The following is a 26,441-nucleotide window of genomic DNA, read 5'->3' as shown; positions in this document are numbered from 1 at the left end:
ATGATCATGTGCTGTACCTTGTAGTATGTAACATGTTCAGTCTGTGGAACAGTTGGTTGGGAGGTGATAGGGTTTGTAGCTAGCTAGCGTACATAAGTGCTGGTGTAGTGGCAGTGTCGAGGGGTTCCTCTGGGGGCTATGGGTGGGCAGCCTTGTGTGAAGCTGGGAGAATTGAGGTTGAGTAGCTGAGCCCTCTGTCTTTATCTCTAATTACATGGTGAGGCTTGGGGAGATTGGGCAGAACTGTAAAGCCCCCACAGATAGCTTGGTCCCCCCCCCCCCCCCCAGCTGTAACACAGCAGGGTCTGAGGATGTGAAGCAGAACCAGGTCTGGTGGGGCTCTAATCCCACCACAGACGTTCTCCCCGGGGAGCACCCGGTGTTCTTTCCTCTCCACGGCAGCTCCGCAGTCTGCCACATTGCAACCCGCCGCTGGGGGAGAAGCATGCCGAGGCTCCGGCAGCCCACTCTGTCGTGCTCTACTTGCTCCTGTCGTTTTTTGTCGTCCCCAAAGTTTCCCAGCCCGTCCTGGGAGACATCCTGACACCGAGTTGCAGATGGGAAGCACTGGACCGAGGCAGCTGGTGTCACAATGTGGATTGGAATTCACAGTTGGGGTAAAATATGAAACAAATATGTCATTATACATATGTTTCCCACAGTTTGTTCATCCAGCTGTTTCCTTACTCAGTCCCCTTGCTCCCCTTTGCCTTGCCATCTAAACCTGAGTAGGGCTGACTGATAATAATCCATGATTTGTCCCATCGTGCCCCGTTTTTCTCAGAGTGGGTCCAGTTACTTCTAAGCATTATCCTCTGTAGCTGTTAATTCTCTCTGTTGGATCCCTCATAAGAGCTGTGTATTCTGGATTTTAATGTTTACACTTTGTTGTTTTGATGATACGAGGCAACGCTATCAAAGGAGAGCGCGGAACATACTTCACTACAAATGAAAAAGGCAGAATTATTCCCAGTCAGTTAAGTGTCCTTTGATTCCTTTGCAAGTTTAATCTGCACGAATCGATAAAAGGATGCATGTTGGGCTTGGGAGTCAACAGCAGCCGTGTTTGATGGGTAAACGGACAACCAAATGGATGATGTGGGGGAGCATTCATCTTTCTTTAGGCAAATTGGGCCGCAAGGTCCTGACTAATTGATTGATTGCATGACTTGCTGATACAATCAAAGCCTGGCCTGATTTATGGCGATAAATCGATTGATTAATAAGGTTTTCTGTGCAGGGGTTGGTCCGTGATGGTGGTGAGAAGTGGGGGGAAGACACCTCCCAGTCACACATCCGTCTTGGAGCCGTCAGCCTTGTTGGTTTAGTGTGGTAATAAGAAAGGCCTGGATCTCCCAGCTGACATTTACAAAGAGCCGGCTGGCTATGACCCGCTCCCTAGATTAACCTCCACTTGTTCTCATAAGCACCACTGATATTAAAAGATGGGGAGCAGCAGCAGCAGCCAGGAAAAAAAAAATGAAGTGTGACTTTTTTCAGTTCACCGTTTGCATACATCATTAGGGGGAACAACAAAAATCAATTGCACATTCCAGAATAAATAAAAACAAATATCTTGAGCAGCGTAATGCGAGGGCCTCTTGTTGACTCTTTCCAGATTACATTTAGCCGGGTGTTTAAACGCTGATTTACAGCAAGATGGAGTCCATTCCCTGCACTCACCTGCCTGTCTGCCTGCCTGTTCAGAATATGAAATGGAAGTTAAACACTGTGAATCTCCAGTGTGGGGAGGAGGGCTCTGGACGTGTGGGCAGTGTAGCATCAAATAGATTGTGTTTCCTCCCGTGTAAACGCCTAATGTGTGCCGAGCGCTCTGACACAGATGAATGTAAGGAATTTGCTGTAAAGACTTTACGGCCCTTTTGAGAGACATGGCTGGGAACTGGTAGCGTGGAACCTGCTCCACGCCCCCCTGAACACACGTCCGCACACATGCACGTACACACATGCTCGCACAAGTGCTTACACATGCACACATGTCAAGGCACACAGCCCTCCAAGGAGAGCAGCTACATCAAACTGTTAAGGCTGGTGCGGACATCAGGGATACTTTTTATTTGCTTTGGGTCAGAAATGGCGGCCCTGATGATGTGATGCGAATCATCTCACAGACCTGCTCGGCACTATGTGCTATGTTATGGCAGAAAGTAATCCTGGTGATGCTCCTGACTGGGCTCATCATTTAATATATGAGAGCTACCTTCTGCTGCAGAACAGGGCAAATTATAAAATGATTCATGTATAAACTGCCCTTTCAAGTGGCTGCTCCCATTCTGCGGCAGCGGAACTCGTCTGCCAGATCTTCGAGCCTTTGTGACGGCGCTCAAAGCTCTCAGCTGCTTGTTGTCAGCACTGGTTTTATTCCCACTCTCACCGCTCTATTTAGATTCATTTATTTTTGGTTCAAATGCTGTAAAATGAAAGTGCGATGGAGAGAAGGAGGGTAAAGGAGCGCTCCCTCTCTCTCAGACAGGTGGCCCCGGTTTATGTCGCCAGGCCCCAGGGGCCCCGCTAACTGAGTCTGAGCGAGAGGAGGGACCTGTCTCTCAGCGCTACACAGGTGGTGTGAAACGCAGCCCTCTCTCCACACCTGAAATATTCAGATTCTTCCAGCGGCGTCGCTTTGATCTTGCTGCAATCGACAAGGGAAAACGGAGAGAGTAGGGGGGAGAAAACAACAAAAACAAGTGGAAGAGCAGCACACCTGAGAGCGAACAGATTGACATTTCTTAAGAGAGAATAAACAATCGCAGGTTAGCTGTGTTGCATCGCTCCAGCTCGTCGTTTCAGGTGAAAGTGGGCCATCGCGGTGATGGCTGCATCTTTGGAGCCTTCTCCCACTAACTGACCTCGATGGTGAAGCTTCACAGAAACAAGTCCCCCGCAGTGCACTCCTCATTCCCACTTTGAAAGAAACAGGATAACAAACCTTGTCCCCAATTTTAGTCTTAAAGTTTGTACCATCTCTGCTCTCCTAATTTTTTTATGCGTCCTCCTCAAAAATACTCAAGTTTGGAAGGTTTTGTGAGCACCGGCTGTTCTTGGCTATTGTGAAGCCTCCCTGTCGCTCTTCCATTTTCCCAATCTAAAATTGAGCCCATCATTTGGCCGACCGGGGTTATCATGTCTTCTCTCAGGTTTCAACCCACTAGTCTGCTAATGAATCATAGGACTGTGTAATTAGTCACCCTGCATGTACCACACAATGACAATAGACACCCTGATTGTAACCACAGAGTTTGAAAGGAGCAGAACAATGGTCGGCCTTAATGATGATAAATAAGGTGTTGTAATTGGCCTTCGTTTGGATCATTCAGTCATAGATTGTAATTTGAAGTTTCTAATTGGAGGACATTTAAAGTTATTCATTGGACTCAGAGTGGATACAGGGTTGTTTGAAAGGGCTGTAATAAGATGTTTTCATGATACCTCTTTATTATTTTGAACAAGACCTGACAATAAATGGAATTAGAGCCTCCCTGATCATACTAAGATGTGTTACCAGTATATCAATGAGAACTAAGAAAACGTGTGTATGCATGTGTGTCCAAGTGTGCATGTTGGAATTAAAGAGAGAGGAGTGTTGACAAGTAGGCTGTGCTCTGGTGCATCAGGCGCCAAAAACTCTCTAAATGAAGCAGGGTATGACGAATAATGGCTGACAACACCAGTCACACCTTTTGCTGATGGTTGTAACGCTCACACGCTTCTCCTTCCTTTTGTGAGATTTAGCATGCTGTTTGAAGACAGCCTGACTGACTGGGGATTAATTATTTTGGATGATTTATCAGACTTACCAGTCCAGAGTTTAGAGAGGTGTCAAAATTAAATGTGATTTTCCTCGTTGGTAAGTCCTCACAATCTATACACTACCTACATATTTCTGCACTGTGCAGTCAGTCAGCGTTGCTGCTGCGGAGTGGACAGTTGCCAAATATGCTAGTAATCCGTAGAGCAGGATTTCCCAAACTGGGGTTGGGGACCCCACAAGGGGTCACAAGATAATCTGAGAGGTCATGAGACATTTATCAGGATAGGAAAGCAGGAAAGCGTTTGCTGTTCAATATTGTTTTATTTATTCAACCACTGGCAATGAGTCACCAGTAGACATTGCCTTATGTTTAAGAAATAGTTTGACATTTTGCGAAATGCGCTCACTTGTTGTCTTGTTGAGAGCTTAAATAAGAAAATTGATATGCCTACCACTCATATCTGTTAAATATATACTGTAGCTTTGTATAGACAGGCAGGCATGAGAGTGGTGTCAATCTAACTCTTGGCGAAAAGAGTGAATAAGCATATTTCCCAAAATGTTGAACTGTACCTTGTGGAGTCAAAAGTAAGAGGTTGGGAGCCAATGCCTTAGGTTCCTTTTAACAGGTCAGTGCCATACATAGAGCAGTACATTGGCTACACTTGCATTTATTCATTATAGGGCTAGCGATATGGAGATAAAATCAAATATCACAATAATTTATGTTAATGTTAGCTGAAATTACGTTAGTTTGCTTGTGACATCATTAGAACTCTTTAATATCAGCAAACTCGTAAGGTTACAAATTATCGTCTGCTCAATGTTATGTTACTTTGTAAGTTACAGTCAGTGTTTGGAGGTTACTCAATACATGTCCTGGAATGTAACTAGTAACATATTCCATTAGACCACTAAAACTAAGTAATGTATTCTAAATACTTTGAATTACTTTTTGAGTAACCAAAATCTAAGACAATTTCAAGTCTTATATCCTAATATTCATATAATTCTGATATATTGCCCAGTCCTAACTCATAACCGTGTTTGATTGTTATTTTTGTTTATGTGCGATTGACAACATACCTGGCAACTGACTTTGTCTGATAGGGTCAACTCCGCCCATCTGGCATGCGCAGCAGGTTAAAACAAACCCTCAGAATTAAATGCAAATAGTATTTGACCCAGGTGTGATGTGGTCTAACAGCAGTGTGATGGTGGTGTGAACTGGAGCAGCTCTAGCTCACGCTGATGGAGAGTGAAAGTGAAGGAGCAGCAGTCGGTGGTAAACAGATGGAGGGAGATGCCAGGTGATAGCAGCCCCCCAGTGTTTCCCTGTCAGAGGCCGCGTGCTCAGCTCACGTTCCTAGCGCCGGGTCACAGAGGTTAGAGGCTCCTCCCGCACCGGCTCCCTCTGTCTGGATGGTCCAACACATACACACACACACACACACATGCACACACACACACACACACACACACACACACACACACACACACACACACACACACACACACACACACACACACACACACACACCTGTCTGCCTGTGCTGCCCTTAACTGATATTCAGCCCAAGGAGGCCAGATAAGAGTTCATTTTGGATCTTTCACATGGACAGGCGCCAATGTGCACTATTCCCTGCACCGCTCCACCCCCCCCACCAAACTGCTCCCTCCCTCCCTGGCCTGAATGAGGGGGGGCTGCCAGTAATAATGTTGAGGCCAGACTAGACTGCAGTGATTGGGGCCATTGATTGCGGTGATTTGATTTATTGATCAGTCCCCCCTCTCAAATGTGGCGTCTGAGATGCGGGGCTAATCTGAGGCAGCTATGGACAATCTTGTGCCTCACAGAGAATGGGAGGCGACAAGGAATGTATGAAAGGAAACTACACTTATCTTAATCACACATTGGTCCCTGCTTTGCCTTGCTGCAGCCTCGGTGTGCAGATGTCAGCGCACATGTGTCTCTGTGCATGCATGTGTGCCCACTCGCTCTTTTGTGCGAGACCTTGCGTGCGGGTGTGTGTGTGTGTGTGTGTGTGTGTATATCTGTGTGTTTTTGCGTCGGTGTGCGTATACGGTGGGGGTTGTGAGGCAGTACAGTCACCAGGCAGAACAGAGTGGATCTATAAATTGATGGAATTCAAAGCCTCCAGCATCGATTACCATTATAACAAACAGCAGCACACAGAATGTCTGATTATTTTTAGACAAAGATTCTGTGCTCTCAGCAGCAATTCTGCTGATGCTGTCACACTTTCAGACATCTGCCTATGATTGCAATTAGATGGGATACAAAAAGAAAAATAATACCCCATCTGCATTTTCCCCTCTCTCCTCCTCCTCCCTATTTTTTCCTCTTTAATTTGTGCTGCCCAAGCCCAGTGCACACAATAGTGATTTTGACTCACTCTACCTCATTGCAGTACCTTGGTAGGTTTTTTTTTTCCAGTTGTCAACATTTTCCACCATGGGCTGTCTTTGTGAAAGGCCAGAAAATAGCTTACCACTACAGATGTAATCAAGACGAGCTAGGTTTAATGAATCAATGTCAAATCTACTCCAACACAATACATTAGTGAGCCCCGCATTTTACCTAAAACATTCGCACTTGGACAGATTGTCTCTCTGTTCCCATTTTTGTCAAAAGCAGTTGCCTTAGCTGGATTTGGTTATTAGAGTTTTTACTCTCTGTTTGCTGCCTTAGCCTACAATAGGTATAACTAGCCTCCCATCATTTAAATGAAACATAGAACACTTGACAACCAGCTTATGTCATGATGTTTAGTGTTCTGTCCTGTTTTACAGATTTGTTGCCACTGCTGGCCTCCATTTTTCTTGCTAGGTTTACCCAACAGAGTCTGAAGGGACCACTCCCTGCAGTCTTTGCTGCAACACAGTTGCATAAACCTGAGACCTCTTAATGCAGTATAAATGGTTGCCTGCCAGATCAGGGCTCCACTACAAATGCCGATAGGGTCCAGCTTTGGTCACCGTCAGAGGAGAAGAGCCTACATTTATAAGCTGAAGGAAATGTGAGTCATGGTTTTACTGCTTTTTCTGGTGTTCAGCAGTTCATTGAGCTTCAAGTCCATTTACTGACTGCCAATAGGCTGCAGGTCTATCCTGTTAAAGCCAATAAGCTTCTTGTTTCTTGGTCTTTGGTTTTGAGTCAGAAGTCACCAATTGCTTTCCTCTTGTAGATTGACTTGAGCATGCCAGGACTGGTTCCATGCTCAAAATCCCTCTTTCCTGTGCCTCCAGCCCCAATGACAGCTCCGCCCTCCCCAGGGGAAACTCATCAATTATGGCTGGATGTTTGACTGGCAGAGGCTTAATGACAGGAGCTCTGTATTGACCCGACTGCCATACACTGAAAATTTGGTCCCAATCGTCCTTTTTAAAACCTGTCAAATGATTACAGAGAAACTCCTCTTTGCACAGCGAGTTGAACTCGCCTTTTCCCCTTTTTTAAGTGCTCAAGACATCAGAAGCATCTGCATGTTCATGCAAATGATTTCATGAAGGATGAAGCTCAACATAATGCAGGGAGATAAGTGAATTTAATCAGGGATCTCAAAGGTGCCCTGGTTGTAGGTTGAAATGGATCACATCTGATTAGGAAGCAGAGGAAAAATCTTCTTTAGTATCTTTTGTCTCCCGAGATAGCATTGCGAAATACTACATTGTGGAGTTCCTCCCATCATCAATCTGAGCAAGACAACTAAAGTAGCAAACAGTCTGTTCTGCTTCACTTCTTTCCAGAAAGACAGACAGTAGGTTTCATTTGATGGGCTGTTGCCCAGGCTCCCCGCCCTCGTAATGGTCTAGAAACTGTGGGGGTGCTTTCAAAATAACCATGCCATTATGGTTCCACTGTTTGACTTGCATACAGCATGAGTATTCACCATTCTCATCAGCTGAGCTGCAATAAAAAGCGAACCCAGCTCACTGAAGCACTGGCGGACTTAGAATCACCACACTGTTATATCTTAAGTACTTATAAAATTCACTCAAAGTCACTTCTAGAGGAATTTTCTCTTGGCAAGATTAGCCGGTCTGGGGCCATTTGAATCTAGTGGAGGTTGGCTGGCTTCTGAAAGCCCACTCTCTAATCTCCAGGAAGGCTCATCCCAGATGGACTGTAAGGACTAACAGGAATTTATGAAGTCCTGTTGCCTTACTCTGTACAGCCATGGCCTTTATCAGTGACTGTATGAGTTACCAGGGATGACACATTCCCCACTAACCAAATTTATCCTAAACCTTTGGATACTTTCAAAGTGTAGAACTTGTAATTTTTAAATGAGAGGAGCAATGGTGGTAACCAGATGTTTAAAAATGTATTGTCTGTCTTTGTTACAAATAGCAAATATGACAAGAGACATGCAGTCTCTTAGGCTTGGTGAGACTCTTATCCATTCACACACGCACATACACCCATGGCAGGGAGCTACCATGCAAGACACTGGCTTGATCATCAGACCAAATTTAGGGGTCCCACGATATCAATGTCACTTTGACATGTGGACAGGAGGAGCTAGGGATGGAGCTGCCAAACCTGTCATTACAGTAGTGGACAAATCCCATAAAAAGAACATAAGCAGCAATAAACTAACAAGGGTTGCCCATGTAGCCTCATACAGCTTATTTCTCACATCTTGATGTCACAGTGAGTTTGCCAGACAATCAGTGGACATTCTAGGAAGTCACTGCACCCATCTGTGAAATAGTTACTCATTGTAAAAAGAACAACTGTTTTACAGGTTTTGTTTGGTCTAAAAAAGATATAAGGTGTTAAATAGAGAGCTTTGAGGTGTTAAGTAGCCAGGTTTTTTGTCTTTGGAGAGAGAAAAGCTAGTTTCCCTGTGCCTCTAGTCTTCATGCTAAGCTAAAGTAAGCTAAATGCCTGCTGACTGTAAATTTATATTTAGGATACAAAATAAGAGTGGTATCAAACCTGTCATCCGCCTCTCGGCAAGAAAGTAAATAAGCGTATTCCCAAAATGCCAAACTATCCTGGGTGACATGTTCCTTTGTTGCAATCAACACGGACACTGTAGTTTATTTTGAAATAAATGCACGTACACTGTCCTGGTGCCGCAAATACTCACTATTGCACCAAATGTGTATTGGTCCAACCCACTGTCATTCCCAGGGCGTCAAACACAGTAGCCTGGTCAGAGCCCTTTGGCTTCTGTGACAGATGCACAAGGCTCCTTCTACATATGTATGAGATGCACCAGGCTTACTCCAATGTAATCTCAGTCCGCGGCAACAATGCAGTAGAAAGTTCTGAGAAGTCCAAGCTAGTATGGGAGGGACAGGTAGTGGATGGGTCAAACACTGGACTTTCACAGAGGAGACCGGTGTGTCCCATGTATAACCAAAAGTCAACTTGAGTTTTTTCAACCATGTAATGAAGTTATTGGTGTATGTCACATGACATGGTTATCAAGTGACATACTTGTTAGGTTACTGTAATAAATGTAGGTATTTTAACCGAAGCCATGATTGCTTTTTTAAACCTAATCTTATATTTTTGTTGTCTAAACATAAATTAGTTTGGTGGTAAACCATCTTGTGGCCTAAATCTTAAGTAGTTTTGGTGGTACTGGGGGTATCATAGTTTGAAGCCACTTGCAAAGCTGCCATATTTGACGAGTTTGGGGTGAGAATAGCCTTTTACACTGGCATGCTGTGGTGTTATCGTGTAGCATCTCAGCTTGTAGCGTGCATCTCACCTCAGACTACACTCAGTCCTACTTTAACCACTTTCTGACTTGTCAATCCAGGGACTTGAACCAGCAGCCCTTCAATTAACGGCCTACTTCTCTGACCGTCAGGCTGCCACCATCCCACGAGGCTGCCACTGTTGAAGTTTCACCCTTCCATTTCCTCGCTTTTTTTCTACTTGTGTGATGATTTATTAAATTGCCTTTAAGTAAGACTGCAGATTAATTAAAACACAGTCAATTTAATTTCCCGGCGTCATATATAAATTCGCAGTGGTAATTGAATCCCCCTACTCCACTTTTCTATTGTAACCCAGCAGTTACAAGACAAGATCCTCATCAATTACTGAGAATCACAGTCAAAATGAAGAGGAGGTGAATGTACAGTTGTCCATTTCAGTGCTGCTCAGCACAGGAGAGTGGAGTTTGAATCTGTTTTCCTTTTTTTTTTCCCTGTTTGCTGAAAGAGCCGGGAATTGGATGACTGATCGATAATATCGGATTTGCGGATGGCATGTGGTGCAGCTGAGTCCAGCATGAATGCAAGGTTCTGATGAAGGGCTCGCTACACAGACAGCTTTGAATAGTGGATCAGACATGTTGCCGGGGTGGAGCTCTCATTTCGTATATAACACAGACATGTAAAGAACTGATGTGCAGAGACATTAATGGAATAGCGATTAGGGCTGTTGTTGTAGCAAAAGGGTAATTTAGTTAAAGCTATGGAGGCTGCTGTCATGTATTGAAAATCTGTGCGGGATCAATATAAAGATTGGTGCAGGCGATGGGAGAGAGATTGAAAAGAGGCTGAAAATAGATCTGACCTGTGGTAATTACGACAGCAAGCGAGGCGTTTGTATGTTTGAATCAGGTCTTGGCCGGGCTTAAAAACCAGCCCTTCATTTCAGGAGGAAGCTCTATTTGTTTGCAAGGGTGTATGTCAGGTTATTGGGTCTCTACACGTGACTCACCCCCCACACTTCCTCCCTCCCCTTTTTCTCGCTTACTCTCACTCTCTGTCTACTCCCTCCCTCTCGCCCCACTCCCTCACTGGCGCTCTATAGCCGTTGCAAGCGTATTGATTATTTCAAATACTGATTATCTAAAAGGCCTTCTGCTACTGTAGGCATTGGATTTATTTTGGCTTAATTATTTATGGGCCAGGGCTAGCTGTAAGTATTACTGCTGTGAGATCATGAAGGATTACATTGTTAATATTCAGCAGTGTATTTTTATTTATGTACACTCTAAGCTTTACTGGATGAGCGTTGGCAGGCTCCCTAAAGTGCCGTCTTTCTCTCCACTCTCCTCCTCTCACCGTTTTCTCTCTCTCTTTTGTGTGTTTGTAGAGGGAGCTAAACTCTGTAGCATCTGAGCTGGCTGGTCGACAAGAGGAGAGCGAACATTCCCACAAGCACCTGGTAGAGCTGAGCAGGGAGTTCAAGAGAAATGTCCCAGAGGTGAGTCTGGCACCCCACCCCCCATTCTCTCAACTCTATGTGTCGTTTTCCTCATCTTTACTTCAGCAGGTACTGACTGTCTGTGTCAGTGCCACTACTCGAGCCCCTGTATACACCTTTGTCTTTCTTTCTTTTGTAAAGTCTGCATTAGTATATATTAACACCAGCGCTTGAGAAGTCAGGATTACCCCTCCCTCCTTTTCCAATAGCTCAGTTAATATTTAAATGCTGAGGCCTTGCAGTAATGTTAGCCTCTGGCTGGCTGTGAAGTGAAGCCAGGGGGCTCTTATTCAAAAGGTAAGCACAACTTTGCTGCTTATTTTCAACTCCAAAGCTAAAGCACCAGTTTATGAAAAAGTTATCTTGCTGTCTGAACTGGCAGCTGATGTTGACTTTCTTCACATTTCTGTGGTGCAACAACAACAGGTGTCTCTGGAAACCCATGAGGAGCAGGACTCTGACTAAACACAATCTGATGAATGTTAATAAAGAGGAGCCCCCCGTTGCACCAGCCCTCAAACATGACTATAGTATTTTTTTTGTGTGAAGACAAATATAGAAAATTAGTTCTAAGAGATGAAAACTGTACATTTTTAAATATTAAAGGACAGGTTAGCTTTTTTAAAAATTTGTCTTAAAACAGTGCTCAAGAGCCCATACGTAGAGTCCATCAAAAAAGCACTTGGTCGCTGTAATTGTTTCCCTTGACAATACTGGCTGTGAAGAGATCTCTTTCTGATTCCAATGAAAGGGATAAGGCACAAAATCCACAGTCCTCGTTCTTTGCAAACATGCATTCGAAAGTTCAGCCCAAGCTAATATGAGGCTTCAGCTGTCTGAGTGAGCCAAATTAAGTCTTCCAAAATTAGTCTTTTTGGTACAAAATGTGTTACTTCTCCTCTGCTGCAGCTTAGAAAATGTGTCTAACACTGAATATTATCTTCAGCTGAACTTTAGAGTGCATATTAGTACAGAATGAGGTCTGTGGATTTTGTTGCCAGCCATTTAAAGGTCCAGTGTGTCAGATTTAGGGGGTATATTGGCAGAAATGGTATATAGTATTCATAACTATGTTTCTTTAAGTTTATAATAATCTGAAACTAAGAACTGTTGTGGTTTTGTTACCTCAGAAGAGCGGCTCCTCTTCCACTGAGGCCGCCATGTTGTTTCTGTGCTTGATCAGTACAGACAAACCGAACACTGGCTCTATATAGGGCCATTTGTGTTTTTGCGTCTGAACCATAGTTTTCTACACGCTTGACGCACTGGAGAAAATTCAGTTGGTTGCAATCTACAACCTCACTGCTAGATGTCACTAAATCCTACACAACAGACCTTAAAATAAGGGAGCTCTTTGTGGCCAGTGTAAACACGGGTGACATCTATGGCACCCTGTGACTCTTTCTGTGTACATATGGGCGCATGATTACTATCTTAAAGGATTACTTCACACCCCAAGTGACCATTTGTGGTATGTCGTAATCAGGAAGAAAACTTTGTGAATGAAGAATCCAAAAACTGAGAAAATTCTTGACGAATCAAAGTCCTAGGGGACTGTAATTAAGAACAAAAACAATATCAAAACATCTGTTTACAAACTCTCACACAACTCGTGCAGTATAATCCAAGTTATCTAGTCGTATGCTCAGTACTTCCCAAACACATGCATTTTTGCTAAACTGTAATATTTCAAACACTTCCACTGAAACAGTCTCATTCACAGATGAGTAGTGGGCCTGAGCTTCATATGCGGAGGTGTTTTAAATTGCAAGGGTTTCGTGCAAATGCATGCGTTTGGGAAGTACTGAGCATATGACTGGATAAATGAGACTTTGATTATACAGTACGAGTTGTGTGGGAAAATGGATGTTTTGATATAGTTTTGCTGTTGTTAAATGCGGTCCCCTATGACTTCCATTCAACAAGATTTTTTGCTATTTTTGTATTCTTTGTTCACTGGCATGTGAGAAAAAGTTCTCTTCATGAATTCGACGTAACACGGTGTGAGTTACTGATATACAATACACACTATTTGGGGAGTGAATGATTCCTTTAAGACAGACTTTAAAAAAATGTAAACCTACCCTTAAATGTTCTCCACTACCCCCCTTATACACCCCTCCACCTGGTCAGCAGTGCACAATATTCAAATATTCCAAGAACATAGCCTTTTTATGCTTACACAAGAAGAGCGACTAAGTAGACATGCAGATATGCAAAGTGGTGCTGCTTAGAGCATTATCCGTCTGTACTCCACCTCCCTGAGCTGGACTCATCACCAAAGTTTATACTCAACTTAAGTGAGAAGTTCTTTTGCTGGCAACATCATTGCATCTGTCATCCAAGTTAGCACTTTTATGTACCTGGCAGCTGCAATTGATCAATTAATATGCCAGCTTTTTATAGTTAATACTGTAGCAGAAATAATACTATATGACTACACTATAGTATGCAAAATTGTGTGTGACATTGTTTATTATTTGATGTACACTACAGTTTTAAGACCACATTAGGAAGAGTATTTTATGTTTGCCGTCTGTGCATCACTGTGCTTTTTCTTTATTTTCTAGTACTTTACATTTCGAATGAGCCAAGACCTCATTCCACCTTACTTTTGTAAGGCAAAATGGCAATTAAGGTGGATTGAGCTGAATACATGAAAAGCTAAATCTATGAATGATACAGATATGATTTTGTCCTTTTTTATCATCTTCTTTGAAATGATCATCCATTGACATCTAAGCTACAGTCAAAGAGAATATTTTTTATATTTTATAAATGAGCCCTCGGGCTATTTGCTGTGGCTATGCTGCCTGCCTATCTCAGTCTGAGTATGTAGTGTGGTGCTGTAATCTTGTCAGTATAATACAGGCGTTTAAGACAGGATCAGGCTGTCACCACTGGCAGCACAATCCCCTTACCTGAGGCTGTGGGAGCTCGCACAAGTCTGGATCTCTGAGCTCTAACGCAAGCTACTGGAAAGCCCCACTTTTTAAACATGCCCACTCAAACCCTTTAGGTTTAACCACTAATACCCACACCCCATAGCAACATACCTCACTCACACACACACAGTGTAAAAGGAGCTATGGAGAGAATCCATTAACATTAAAGCTTTCCACTCCTGTTTCTTATGGAGCTGTTTGTGCCTCACTGGGGCCAATCTGATTCCTAAACAGGTGGAGCGTCTGAAAAATAGAAAATGCTGAGACTGAGTTTATTTTTCTGGTTTGTACATAGGAAGTCCGGGAGATGGTGGCACCTGTTCTCAAGAGTTTCCAGGCCCAGGTGAGTCCATGTCTTTGCATTTTACAGATACATGAAACATTTACAGATTCTGCAGAATAAAACATAGAAAATCTGGAAACCACTAAGTATCATTTTTATTGATGATTTCCTAAGCCTTTTCTGCTGCGCATTCTCATTTACTGACACCAGAGACACTCCTGCTGGATATTCTATGTACATTGACCAGTGCAGATCAGTGTGCCCCTGGAATGAATGATTTGATAGATAGGGCGAGGAATCCATGGCATACTTTTCGTGCTGCTCATCTGCTGCTTATTGACTGATGCCTTTTCTGTCAAAGTGAAGTAGCATCTATCTGCCATTAGATGATCAGATATCTGGCTTCTCATATTTTCTTGGCTGAGACAAGCCCTCATTTCCTGTTGTGATGGTGCATTCACCGTGCCCCCTCTGACGTCGCCATATTGAAAAAGTCATCTGATACCTACCAAGACTCTGCTCCAGCCATTAAACCAAGGTCATAAATCACATTTGTGAGCTGCGTTATGGTCCGCAAAGCAAAGGCTTATGGAAATGATACCACAAATATGTTTTCAGTCTCGCTCTCCCCTCTAAACTCCCGCTCAGTGCTAACCTGAAAGCCCCATCATCGGTAAACATGAGAACACTCAGCATGGATTGCTCAGTTCTCTTGGAAGTGATTATTGGCAGATTCTTTTTAATGCTTTATAATTGACTATGCCCAAGCAGCCGTGTTCCCTGGCAGGAGCTATCACATTCTTCACTACTACACTCCGCAATACTCTGTGGTTGATTTGTGCGCTAATTCAATTACTCCAACTGTAAAGTCGCACAAATATCAGAAGCACCCTTCCATATCTTTATTGTGCAAACAGGAACCCACAGGATTAATTTAAGCACCATTGATGTCTGACAACTGGGAGTCTCGAGATGTTTCATAGTAGATAAAATAGATGGCTGATAATGAGCGATGATTTTTTTTCCTTGTTAGCTGCGGGCCTCTCTGGGTACCTCTTGGTCTCTCTTGTGTAACTTCCACAAGCTTATGTTCTGCACATTGATAAGTAAGCCAGCTTGCGGTGGAAAAAGCCTCGGCTATTTTTTGATGTCGAGGTGCAGCGAGCAACTCGGCACACCATAATAATATAATCCTCTGGTGTTTTCTGATACACTTTGACCTTATTGGTAATGTCAAACAGCTTGCGGAGGCTCGTGAACTTTACCCAGCGGTAGTCTGCACGACCTCAGTGTAAGCTGTGGGACCTCGACCTGCTGCTGCAGGGGGAGAATGTGAGGAGAAGGTGGAGTTGCATGTGCTTGTTTGGCTGTGTGGTTTGGGATAGACTAAAGCTCCCCTGCAGCTGCACTGTACAGGTGGTGAACGATAGTCCTGGCGTGTGTGTGTGTGTGTGTGTGTGTGTGTGTGTGAGGATGCATACATGTGAGAAAAAACTGGGTCCTCGCTTCCACACCCCCCCCCCCCCTCCTCCTCCCAGTTCGGAGGCCCAGAGGAGTGCCTCATGGTATTTGGACCCTCATCATGCCACTTCTAAAGGAGAAGTCGGCTCCTTTGAAGTGTTTGCGACATGACAGGTTCTCTTTCTTTTCTTTTTCATTTCAATGTTCCCCACCCACTTTCTCTCTCTTCTCCCGTCCAATCTCGCCTTCTAATTATCGCTAACCAGGCGACTGATTAGAAACACGTTGCCGACCTAGTTTTTTCCGAGGAGCTGGAGGAGGAGAAAGGGTTAATCCCAGAGCTGGTGGCTGTCATTGGTCGCTTCCCTCCTTCTTCTCCTCTTTTTCGTTCTGCTCTCCTCTTTCTTTCCCTGGAAGTTTGCTAATGAGGTCCCGTCAGAGCTGAGGAGAGGTGTTAATTTGGCCTTGTGAAGTAGGAAGGAGATTAAGGACAGTGAGGAGCTGAGTTTACGGCTTAAAATACACCGCTGTCCTTATTAATCCACAGGGCCCTGGGAGACCGGCGTTTTTGGTTTTATAATGAACACTGTCTTATAATGAAGGTAATTTTAATAAAAATTTACGGAGGAGAAGAAGAGGAGATGGTACATGTCTCCATGGTCTCAGGCACACCTTTGGGGCTGAGGGATATGACAGTTATTTCTCAAATAACCGATCGCTGGAGAGACGGGCCCGTCGGACCGCGCTGTTCACACAACTTTCACACAAGCGCTTGCTGCCATCTGAACGTACAGAACGCAGTCTCACCAAGACTATGTGAGCTTCTCCATGCAATTTACACCTCCCTCTCACTTTAAACTCCCCTCAGGATAAACCTTTGTGAGGCGGAAAAAAAAGAAGGAACAGTGACGGATTTCTTGTATGTTTGTAGCCTTTTTTTCTTTTTTTTCTCTTCTTCAGGAGAGGCAGATTCCTCCTCACATCCGGCCTGTACCAATCTGAATATCAGGCCCAAATTAACCAGTCATTCTATTTTTTCTCCTCTCCTCTTGATGTCGTTTGGTGCTCTCCGAAAAAGAAAACAGCAGTATGGGTCCCTAATTACTGAAACTTGCTTTACAATGATAATCCGTGGAGTAATTTAGCGTGCACAATGAGAGTTGTGGTGCTTGCGCAGATGGAGATTCTGATAAATAGTTTGTAACGTGTAATTAGCAGCTCTGCCGGTTACATACCATTAACCCCTCAAGCTCAGGAATCATTATTGGCCCTCATTATCAAGCAGCAAGGTACGATCGAGCTGACTAGACATCAAAAACATCAAACAGCTATTAAAGTGCTGCGAACTGGGGGCCAGTGGACACCTGTTTATGAGTCTAACTGTGCCATTTCTTCCCCTGAGGTTGGGAAGTGATGATGTGGGGGAAGACAATGTTTTTATGTATGTTGTTGTTTTCTATGAGAGCAAGGGAGGTATTTTGACTATACAGCAGCTTTTCAACTCTATGAAACTGAGTAAAGAGATCTCAAAATGGCTGCTCCTCACCTATAAGCCTGAATTCTTATGTTCAGGAAAGGAAGACAGAAGACAATTCAAATTCAACTTTATGTTCCTTTTTTTTAGTTTTATTTATCATTAACCTTGTCAGACAGTACAGACAGTTGGAGAATGAGAGTAGAAATTGGGGATAATGTGCAACACAAGTCAGACTGGTTGTTGAAATTGTCAAATCCATTTACCTCTCATTGATCAGAAACATTTGCAGCTGTGTTTTCAACCTAAATGCACTTGTATAAAGCATCTTGCAGATGATTTGTCCAGAGTCATAGAGTAGCACAGCAGAGTGTTCAGTGCCCACAGTGCCTTGCCCTGAGCTCGCCCGCCATGCAGCGAGGTAGGCAAACACCGTCTTTGATCATCCATCGAGAGACGACCAGTTCTTCCTCCTTTTGATTAATTCCTGAAGGAAATGATAATTTCTCTTGAATGTATGAATATGTTATGAATAGTGGAATGAATCAAAGAGTAAAGGATGATAATTAATTACAGCGCTATGATAAAAGGCTGTGGGTGTTATGACGCAAGCTTCCTCCGTGTCATTATGAGAGGCTCCGTAATTACCTTTCTGCACGAGCCAGCGCTCCTGGCGGTGCTGGCGGTGAGAGTGCCGCTCACTGAGTGAGTCTAACGGTCATAAAGCTTTTCCCTGCCTAATTGTCTGAGGGGCTCTATGGCACTTTCATAGATGAGGGACTGCGCCGTTAGGAAAAATGCTCGGCGACGCTACAGCTTTTCCAGCTCAATGAAGACAGATCTTCATCATGGGCTAAACCTCGCGGTTATTAGGTACAGATTGCTTGAGTGGATGGCTAACTTGGGAAGATGGGGTCGGAACAAGTGAGCAGCAGAGTCATGCTGTGTGATACAAAAGCTGCTTCGAGACTATATATAGTTTTAAAAATCAAGCAAGTTTTGATTTCTATGTATATTGTACACTAAAGGCTGATATTTCTGTGCCAATAAACCAGATCCCTGTCTCACAGTTACATCTGAATATTCCCTTTGTGTTATTATTCATGCCCTACCTTATGTAAGGGGCATTTACGACACCCTCCTACACCTCTCACTCACTCCCACTCTCCCGTCCTCCCCTGCCTCCCCCCCGGCTATGACCAGACTGCTCCACACTGGGCTGACGAGGTATCTCTAATGCCTGTCTCCTGCTCGGCTGTCTCAGGCTCATTGAGCAGCAGGCCAGGCCCAGGATCTCCAGGCCATTACCTATTCACAGCACGTCCAGGCCTCCAGCCTATTGTAAGGAACATAATGGGCTCCAGGGCCATGTAAACCAGCGGCTCTCTGCTCCTGGTTTATCACTTGTGTCCTCTTCATACTAAGGAGAGGGAAGGAAGGTGGGAGGCAGGAAGGTAAGGAGAGGAGAGAGAGACAGAGCAGAGGGGAAGGAATGGGATGGGGTGTGTGTGTGTGTGGGGGGGGGGGGCGTGGGAGTGTAATTGGACATTAGATAATACCTTCCTTGAGTCTTTTACGTCCTCTGCATCTCCAGAGGGTGAATGTCCTCGCCTGTTCTCCACATCAGTGCAGAAAAGCTGCTTTGACCCAAACTCGATGCACTTCTGTTCACTTACTGTTTCACTCTTTATTACTTTAAAGTTGACTCATATTGATTATGATTAGTCAAAGACGAACAAGCTTATATGTGGATATTGGATCAAATATTGTGCGGCTGTCCATTTTACCTCTGATACTTCTTCTCATCTAATGCCAAAGTCCATACATTGACAAATGAACAAATAGCTCAGTCAAAGGCTTTTTTGTTGCATTTTAAAGGCAGTGCTGCTTTTTTATTTAATTTCACAGATACATTTTACATCAGAAGACCATTCAGCAGACTATTTACAATTAGCTCCTTTTTTACATTCAGTTTGTTACTTGTTATTATAACGGTTTATTGACCCGATTTTTTGTAAACACTTTGAAAGAGAGTCAATGTCACGTTTTCTGAACAGTGGCCACTGTGGCCACAAGTGACAATTACAAAATAATAAGTGCTAAAACACCTGTGTAGGCTGAACACAGTGAAGTTATGAGGTGGTCCGATTTTTCTATAAACTCAATTCAGAGAGCTGCGTGCACGCCAATAGATGGAAATTTGCTCTAGGCAGTGCAAATTGAGACAAAGATGCATCAGCAGGTATTGCTAATGTTTCAGCTACAACAAAAAAATCTCTCAAAGCTGTATGACTTCAAGCAGCAACCTCTGAGACTGAAAAATGAAGCCAACACAAAAGGGCCAAAAACTGCAGTTCTTTGAATGGCCATTTGATGATTGCTCCAAAAGTGATTCAGTCCCCGTAGACCCCCATGTTAAAATGCCCAATCTTACAGCAGAAATAAACATGTTTACAGCCTGGTACAAAAAACAGTTTTGGTCTCAAGAGCTAATTTTCCTGTTTATGACAACTGTAGGGGGGATCATTTTTATATAAGTCACCATTTACATTTTATTAAGGCTTAAAGTTACACATATTTAAGGGTTAGGGGCCGCTTGAGTGACATGCTGTCTGTGAGGCGCCACTTCTGTCTCTGAGTCAGATCCACGCCTCGCTCATCCACAGCTCTAACCTCTTGTCTGTATGGTCACTTCTGACTCCAAAAAATTAAGATGGCGGTGGCTGAAGAGCTGAACTTGAGGCTTCAAAACAGGAGCCCACAAACCAGCGGGTGATATCACAGTAGCTAAGTCCATTATTTTATACAGTCTGTGGACTCCACTGAATTTACAAAGACAAGAGGAAAAAAAGAAACTTGGGAATATAAGATAATTAATAAATAGAGAGTGATTTTGACACAGCCAAACAGCATGCATGTTAGTACCTAACTTTATCTTAACTCTGAATAGTCGGTACATTGCCTGTTTTCCGATAAATAAACACAGACTATACAAAGCACTACAGTGGTCAAATTTATCAGCAAGCTTAAGCCAGCACCAGAGGTGTGGACTCACATGACTTTGACTCAAGTCCGACTTAAGTCACAAATTTGATGACTTCAGACTTGACTTGAGAAAATCAAAAAAGACTTTGACTTGAAAATACTTGGCGCCTTATCCCCAGTCCAGAGATTAAAAAGTATGTTATCTAAAAGTTGTGCCAGGAATCAATTTATTTCTCTTCATTTCTTCAATCCACTGACACAGACGCGATTTATTGTCGGCAAGTCGACACTTAATTCCCCAGATCCACTTTGTTTGAACCAATCAAATAGCATCCAATCAAGTTGCAAGAGAGTGCTATGAGGAACTACTGCCATGAGGAACTAACGTGACATTACTGAGCGCCAGTTGAAAAACTGATACTGAAGATAGTTTTATTGCAAACAAAAACGGAGATGCAACAGCTTCCAACAAACAAAGTACAAATTTTTGAAAGGATTCATGACTTCTGTAAATTTAATATATTATTACACTGTTGTTAAAATGGCACTACATTTAATGAAGTGCGCATTATGACTTCTTAAGGACTCAGAACTTGAGGTTTAGAACTTGGGACTTGACTTGACACTTGCAAAATAATGACTTGGTCCCAACTCTGGCTAACACTAGCCACCACATGCTACTGGTCTGTCAGTGTAATGAATTGAGCAGCAGTGCATTAATCTCTCATGACTATATCTTTTCAATTGTAAGAGGAAGAATGTCTTGCTCTTTTTTCAACAGTTACAGTTACAGTTATCTTGCTTTAAAGCTTTAAATGGAAATGTCGAAGATATATTTGAGTAAAAAGCTAAAATAGTGCAATAACACTCGACCTGCATATTTTGTTTTTGTCTCCAGTGTTTGCAGACGACATTAATGTGAGCACATTTTTCTATCCAAACACAAATGTATAACTCAAGAATTCCTGCAAAATGCCATCAGTCTGTTTTTCAGAGGCTCAGACAGTTACTTTTAAAATGAAAAGTCATCAATTCAGTAAATGACTACATAAAAAAACAGTATTTGGGTGGCAGTGTTTCACCAGCGGTGCGCCATATTTCAGCTTCAGATTGGGCCTTTTGAAGAAGTTTAATATATCTGACTGCCCTTGTTTGTTTCTTGCATGGTGACTGATTGTTGTGATTCTGCTGGGTGTTTTTATGCTGAGACGCCTCAACCTTTCCATCAGCCTTCCCAGTGTCAGTCTTATCCCTCCTCTGCTGTGCTGTGATCTGATGGTGTGTGTGTGTGTTGGCGTGTTTGTTTTCCTGTCCTGACTGATGCCCTGTCGGAGCATCCCAGTTGGGTGTATTCATCATTACGGATGCGTGTTTAGAGCCAGGGATGCACACCAGGTAAAGAAGAGAGGGGGGGGGGATGTTATAAATAGGCACTTGGCTCTCTAGCCATGTGGAATTGATGAGTTTCAGCACATTCTGCTCTGCAGTGCCAGGTTTAATTTCTACCGTCCTGACAGCACAAACCTCAGAGCCCGGAGACGTCACGCCTGACTGCCGCTGCTGTGCAAATGTTAGCCATGTTTGAGGATGGACGCACGCATAGCGCCGACTGCACTGCTCCTATTGGGCGTCTGACTGGGTGTACATCCGCTCCTCTAAACCCCTGTCACCTTAAGAGACAGGCAATCACATTCCCCTCCTGACCCCTCACCAAACAGACACTCACCAGCAGCAGACAGTAACTAATCTAAGAGGCAGTTTCTAAGACCCAGCTCGCTTCAGTCTAACATGGTCAACTACTTGTTATGAGACAGGTGAGAGCCTCCCTCCTCTGCTCCCTCCAGGCATCCTAAGTCAGAGAGCAGCAACACTAGCAGTAGCAGTGTCTCTGAGATTCTCCGACTCCTGGCTCACTCTCAGCTGCTGGCAAGAGCACAGTCAAATTAGCCAATAAAAATGTGTGAAATCGGTGGCTCAGCGCCGGCGAGGACATGCCAGGAGAAATAAACATCAGTGCTCGTACAACCAGGAAAAGCTCATGCGAGGAGGAAAAGGCGGAACGGGAGAGCTGCTCCGCCAATTCTACGGCGCGATTCTCTGATTTCAGGCACAGAATCAGAGCCGCACAGACACAGTCAGAGAGCAAAGTTGTTTCTCCGCTCCATTGAACACCGAGACCCAGCCTCAGATCAAGCCAGTGGCAGCACAAGTCAAAAGAACACGAGCTTCTGTCAGAGGATACACAGCCCTCATGTGCCGAAGTGATTTAATTCCCTCTGTTCATCTGTGGTGTTTCCCCCCTGCCGAAGCCCGGGAATACCAGTCTTCATTTCACATGATGCTCGGCTGTGAAGTTTAATTTCAGCAAAATCTAAACACGCTAATTAAATATCATAACTTTCTGAAGAAGGCTCTTGTTAAGGCACCTGAAATTTTAATTTAGACTTCAAAAGAGCGAAGACTTTAAAGCAAATCTATTGTTTTTCATTTAGACTTGCAATTTTCTTTTCTCTGCAGTACTGCAGTACGTAGTTATGATTGATCTGGTAATTAAAATATGCAGAGAGGGAAAAATATTAACTGCTCCTTTTTTTCCCACTTTTTTTGTTTTAGAAAACAGCCGACACATTTTCCTTCTCTTTCCAGCACAGATAATTAAATTTTGCACATTGATGTTCTTTACACAGCATTCATCGGCCTCATTATTTTTCCATTTTCATCTTTCTGGTGGGAGATCGATAGATTGATAAAATGATGGAGCCTATCTTAAATAATGCAAGCGGAGAAAAGTTACACTCACTTTGCTGCTGGCTAAGTGTTTGAACTTTTATTCTTCTTTCAAATTGTATTTAATATCCCATGAAGGTAGATCTTGCAGTATTACATGCGAGTGTAAATCATTTATTCCCATTTCTGCTGTCCCGCTGCAAAAAAAGATGCAGCTCCTCTACACTTTTAGTGGGCCTATGGTATATGGGATGATGCTTGTCAAGGCTAATATCCTAAATGATAAAGAAACTGGCAATTCAAAGAAAGACAGCGTAAAGTAGGCCAATTAGTACCTAGGGAACATTTTGCTAGAAGAGATAGCAGCTCCAAATGTCACATGCACGAACATTAGGACCGATTGTTTATAATATGACCTGACAGTTTGGGTCTCTGTAATATGGGATTAACTACAATACTAATTAACATGTGGCTCTATTAAAACAAGCAGCTGCAAGTGAAATAACTCTCTTACCAGGGAGGGGCGCATCTCCTCTGATGTACACCCCACATTAAAGTGTTGCTTCTTCACCACAAATCAAATGTGTTTTTACACTTTTAAGAGATCTGCTTGTTTTATTCTTATTTTACACTGGAAGTACGACGTCCTAAATCACACCCGCCGCCCTTTAATATCTAAGCCCACACATCAGAGTGTTCTTTGCCTTTGTCACAAACAGATATATGTTTTAAAGTCCCACTGCAGGGCTCTCTGTTTCATCCAAGACATAAAGTGGCCATGGTGGCCTGAGGAGAGTGTTAAACACATCCTCAATTAAAGCAAAGTAACTTTGCATCTCCTCGTGATTTCTCCTGCCGTCCCCGTAATTGGGTCTCGGTGGATTTAGTGGGAGAGCTCTTGCTCTTGTTCAGGAGTGGCGGTCCCAGCCTGGAGTACAGCTGAGGGGACAGCCAAAGGGAAAAAGCTGCTGGTCACCAGGCTTTGGATGCTAGCAGTTGGCAGGAAGGAGCAAGAGTCAGCTGCAGCCATACAGGAGGACAAGTGGAATCACAGAGCTCAACTCATGCTCCAGTCTTACAGAGAGGCTCTGTTACCCGCTTAGGATACAGGAGATATGGAGGTCTGAGGACTCTCTGAATGAGACCAACATGCAGTATCTCAAATTGTACCTTAGTTAAGTACTAGAGTATTTCTATTTTATGGTACTTTGTCCTTGTGCTACATTTTAGAGGGAAACATTGTACTTTATACTCAACTGCATTTGTGTGAAAGCCATAGTTACTAGTTACATTTCATATAAGGTCTTACATTAAAACATATATTGTTAATAAACACAACAGATTGTTAAAGATTAAATCAGTGGTTTCCAACCTCTTTGGCTTATGAAAAATTACAAAAAGGGTAGTGTCTAGTTGAAGCCCCTTGTCACAGATGTCAGTTTTAAGGGGTTTTACTAGTGTTTTCCCCTTTGAAATTCTCAGGGGCTTTGCTTCAAATAAAATGTTCAGAGGTAGACTTGCTCAATATCTCACAAAAAAGCAAAGATTATAGGAGAATCCAAAAAATGTGTATACATTTGTGTCGCAGAACTTATTTTTTTCTGACTTTTTGGCGGTGGCCGAGTCCCAGGGGGATCAGTAGACAAGACTTACCGTATATGAAATAGTTAAAATTAGCTACGACAGTAAAATCCCACATACACATTCATGCATCATTATGAATAATTTGATAATGTGACATGTAATTAAATATTACTCGAAGTGGCATTTTTCTGCATATTGAGTATTTTCACTTTGATATTTTAAAGGTTTCTTTGCAGATTTTCAACCAGCTCTGTATCATACTGATGTGGGTGGTGTGTCTGAATGAACAATTGTAAACTTCCCTTCATCTTACCAGTGCTCATCTCTCAGCTCAAATCTGCTGGATGGCATTTTTGCTGGCTCTAGGGCTGTTGCTTAAACCACAGATTGGACTTCCTCATTTTTTAATGCACACCACCAGACACAAAGAGTTTAGATGTGGATCGAGAGAGACCCTCCCCCTCTCTCTCAAACTCAGAACAAACTCAGAATAAACAATAAAACCAGGCAGTGCTGATCAAATATAAACCAAGATTTTCTGACTGTATTGCCTCTCTCTGACCTGGAATACATTTTAATGTCTCTGTGTACTATTTTGTTGTAAACAAGAAGTGGGCGCCATACTGTTTTCTGTATTGTGAAAACTGGAGGCTGAAAGCACTGGAATGAAATGCTAAAACTAGGCAGTGCTGATCAAATATGAACCAAGATTCTGTTATTGCGTTGTCTCTTTTTTCCCTAAAATGTTTTCAAACATATTTTAGTGCAATGTCTGACTGTATTTTTCTAGATCGTTTCCTGTGTCAAACCGGCCACACTCACATTACATCACCCACCAGCGGGAGTGTTTATTAGTCCACTGCGGCACAGTGCATTCCGGTAGTTTGTAGGTTTTCTGCCTCTTGAGCAAACACCTGTTCTTTTGTTTTCTCTGGTCATAAAGCACCAATTTCAAAAGTATTTTTGTCTTCCTACTGCATTAACAGAGCAGTTTTATGAATAGACCATCTTTCCTGTCCTGCCCATGTTTCTTTAATTACATTGATTCTATCAATTCATGTAAATCCATTACAAAGAAGCAGGTGTAGATAACAGTAGCAGACAAGTTAAAGAAGGATGTGAGACTTTATATAATAAATTAACTTATAACCTTTATTCATACTGCACTTTTCAATTCACATAGGTTAACTCTGTTGAGGTATGGCAATAGGTGATATATATATAAAGAGAATGTTGGCTAAAATAACTGAAAAAGCAGTGTAGGTTTGATGGTCTTCTTCAAAATAGCAAACCTTGGAGGCCTCCTTGGGTCGTCTGTGTTTGTGTGTCAGCGTGTGTGTGTTTGTGGGCGTGTGTCTTCTTCTGGCGAGACATGTGAAGGACAGCCGAAGGTGCGGTGAGATCCAGTGATGGGCTTGTTTTATTACATCTCATATTGAGACCAATCTCTGTCCATTCACCTGAAGGACAGCCAGCTATTCCCTAACTAAATTAGCCAGCCGCTGTGGTGTGAGAGGGCCTCCACAGGCGCGCTCTCTCACACACATACAAACACACACTCACACAATCATAGAAGCTGGTTCGGGCAGTCACGCAATAATGTCTATTTTTTTTCTCTCCCTCCTCTCTCATGCAAGAAGTCACTCTTACATGCATAATCGCATGTCCCGTCCCTCACTCTCCCCCTCACACACTTACACACACACTCTCCCCTGTTGAAGGTAGTGGATGTGGGGTAATTGCAGTCATTGTGGCAGGTTGCGTGTTTGTGCCCCTATCAACAAGACCTGCAGACCTCCTCCTTGTGGGACCATGTGACACAGATCTCCGCACCGTAGCATACCTGGCTACACCTCACCATCTGCATGTGTGTGTGCCACAATGCATTCACCTTTTAATGTAGCAGTGCATACAGTTAGCTCAGAATGCTGTATGGCTTGGAGGGTGAACGTTCCCTTCATACTCTCTCTTTCCTAATGAAATGTCTTTTGTACAGTCTGGGCTTTTTT

The 26,441-nt window shown here is 43.2% G+C and overlaps 1 protein-coding gene across 5 annotated transcripts in view; it reads left to right on the top strand.

Moving 5' to 3' along the window:
* The window catches only part of cux2b (cut-like homeobox 2b), a 96,431-nt gene that overhangs the window by 26,976 nt on the left and 43,014 nt on the right, over window positions 1-26,441 (top strand). For all 5 annotated transcript variants that reach the window (XM_050051147.1, XM_050051142.1, XM_050051144.1 and 2 more), the window contains exons 2-3: window positions 10,863-10,973; window positions 14,214-14,261. In XM_050051147.1, the coding sequence (XP_049907104.1) occupies window positions 10,863-10,973; window positions 14,214-14,261 (159 nt within the window). The remainder of the gene's footprint in view (window positions 1-10,862; window positions 10,974-14,213; window positions 14,262-26,441) is intronic.

This window comes from Epinephelus moara, chromosome 8 (assembly GCF_006386435.1).
Source record: "Epinephelus moara isolate mb chromosome 8, YSFRI_EMoa_1.0, whole genome shotgun sequence".
Classification (NCBI taxonomy): Eukaryota; Metazoa; Chordata; class Actinopteri; order Perciformes; family Serranidae; genus Epinephelus; species Epinephelus moara.
This window is presented reverse-complemented; position numbering and strand designations above follow the sequence as displayed.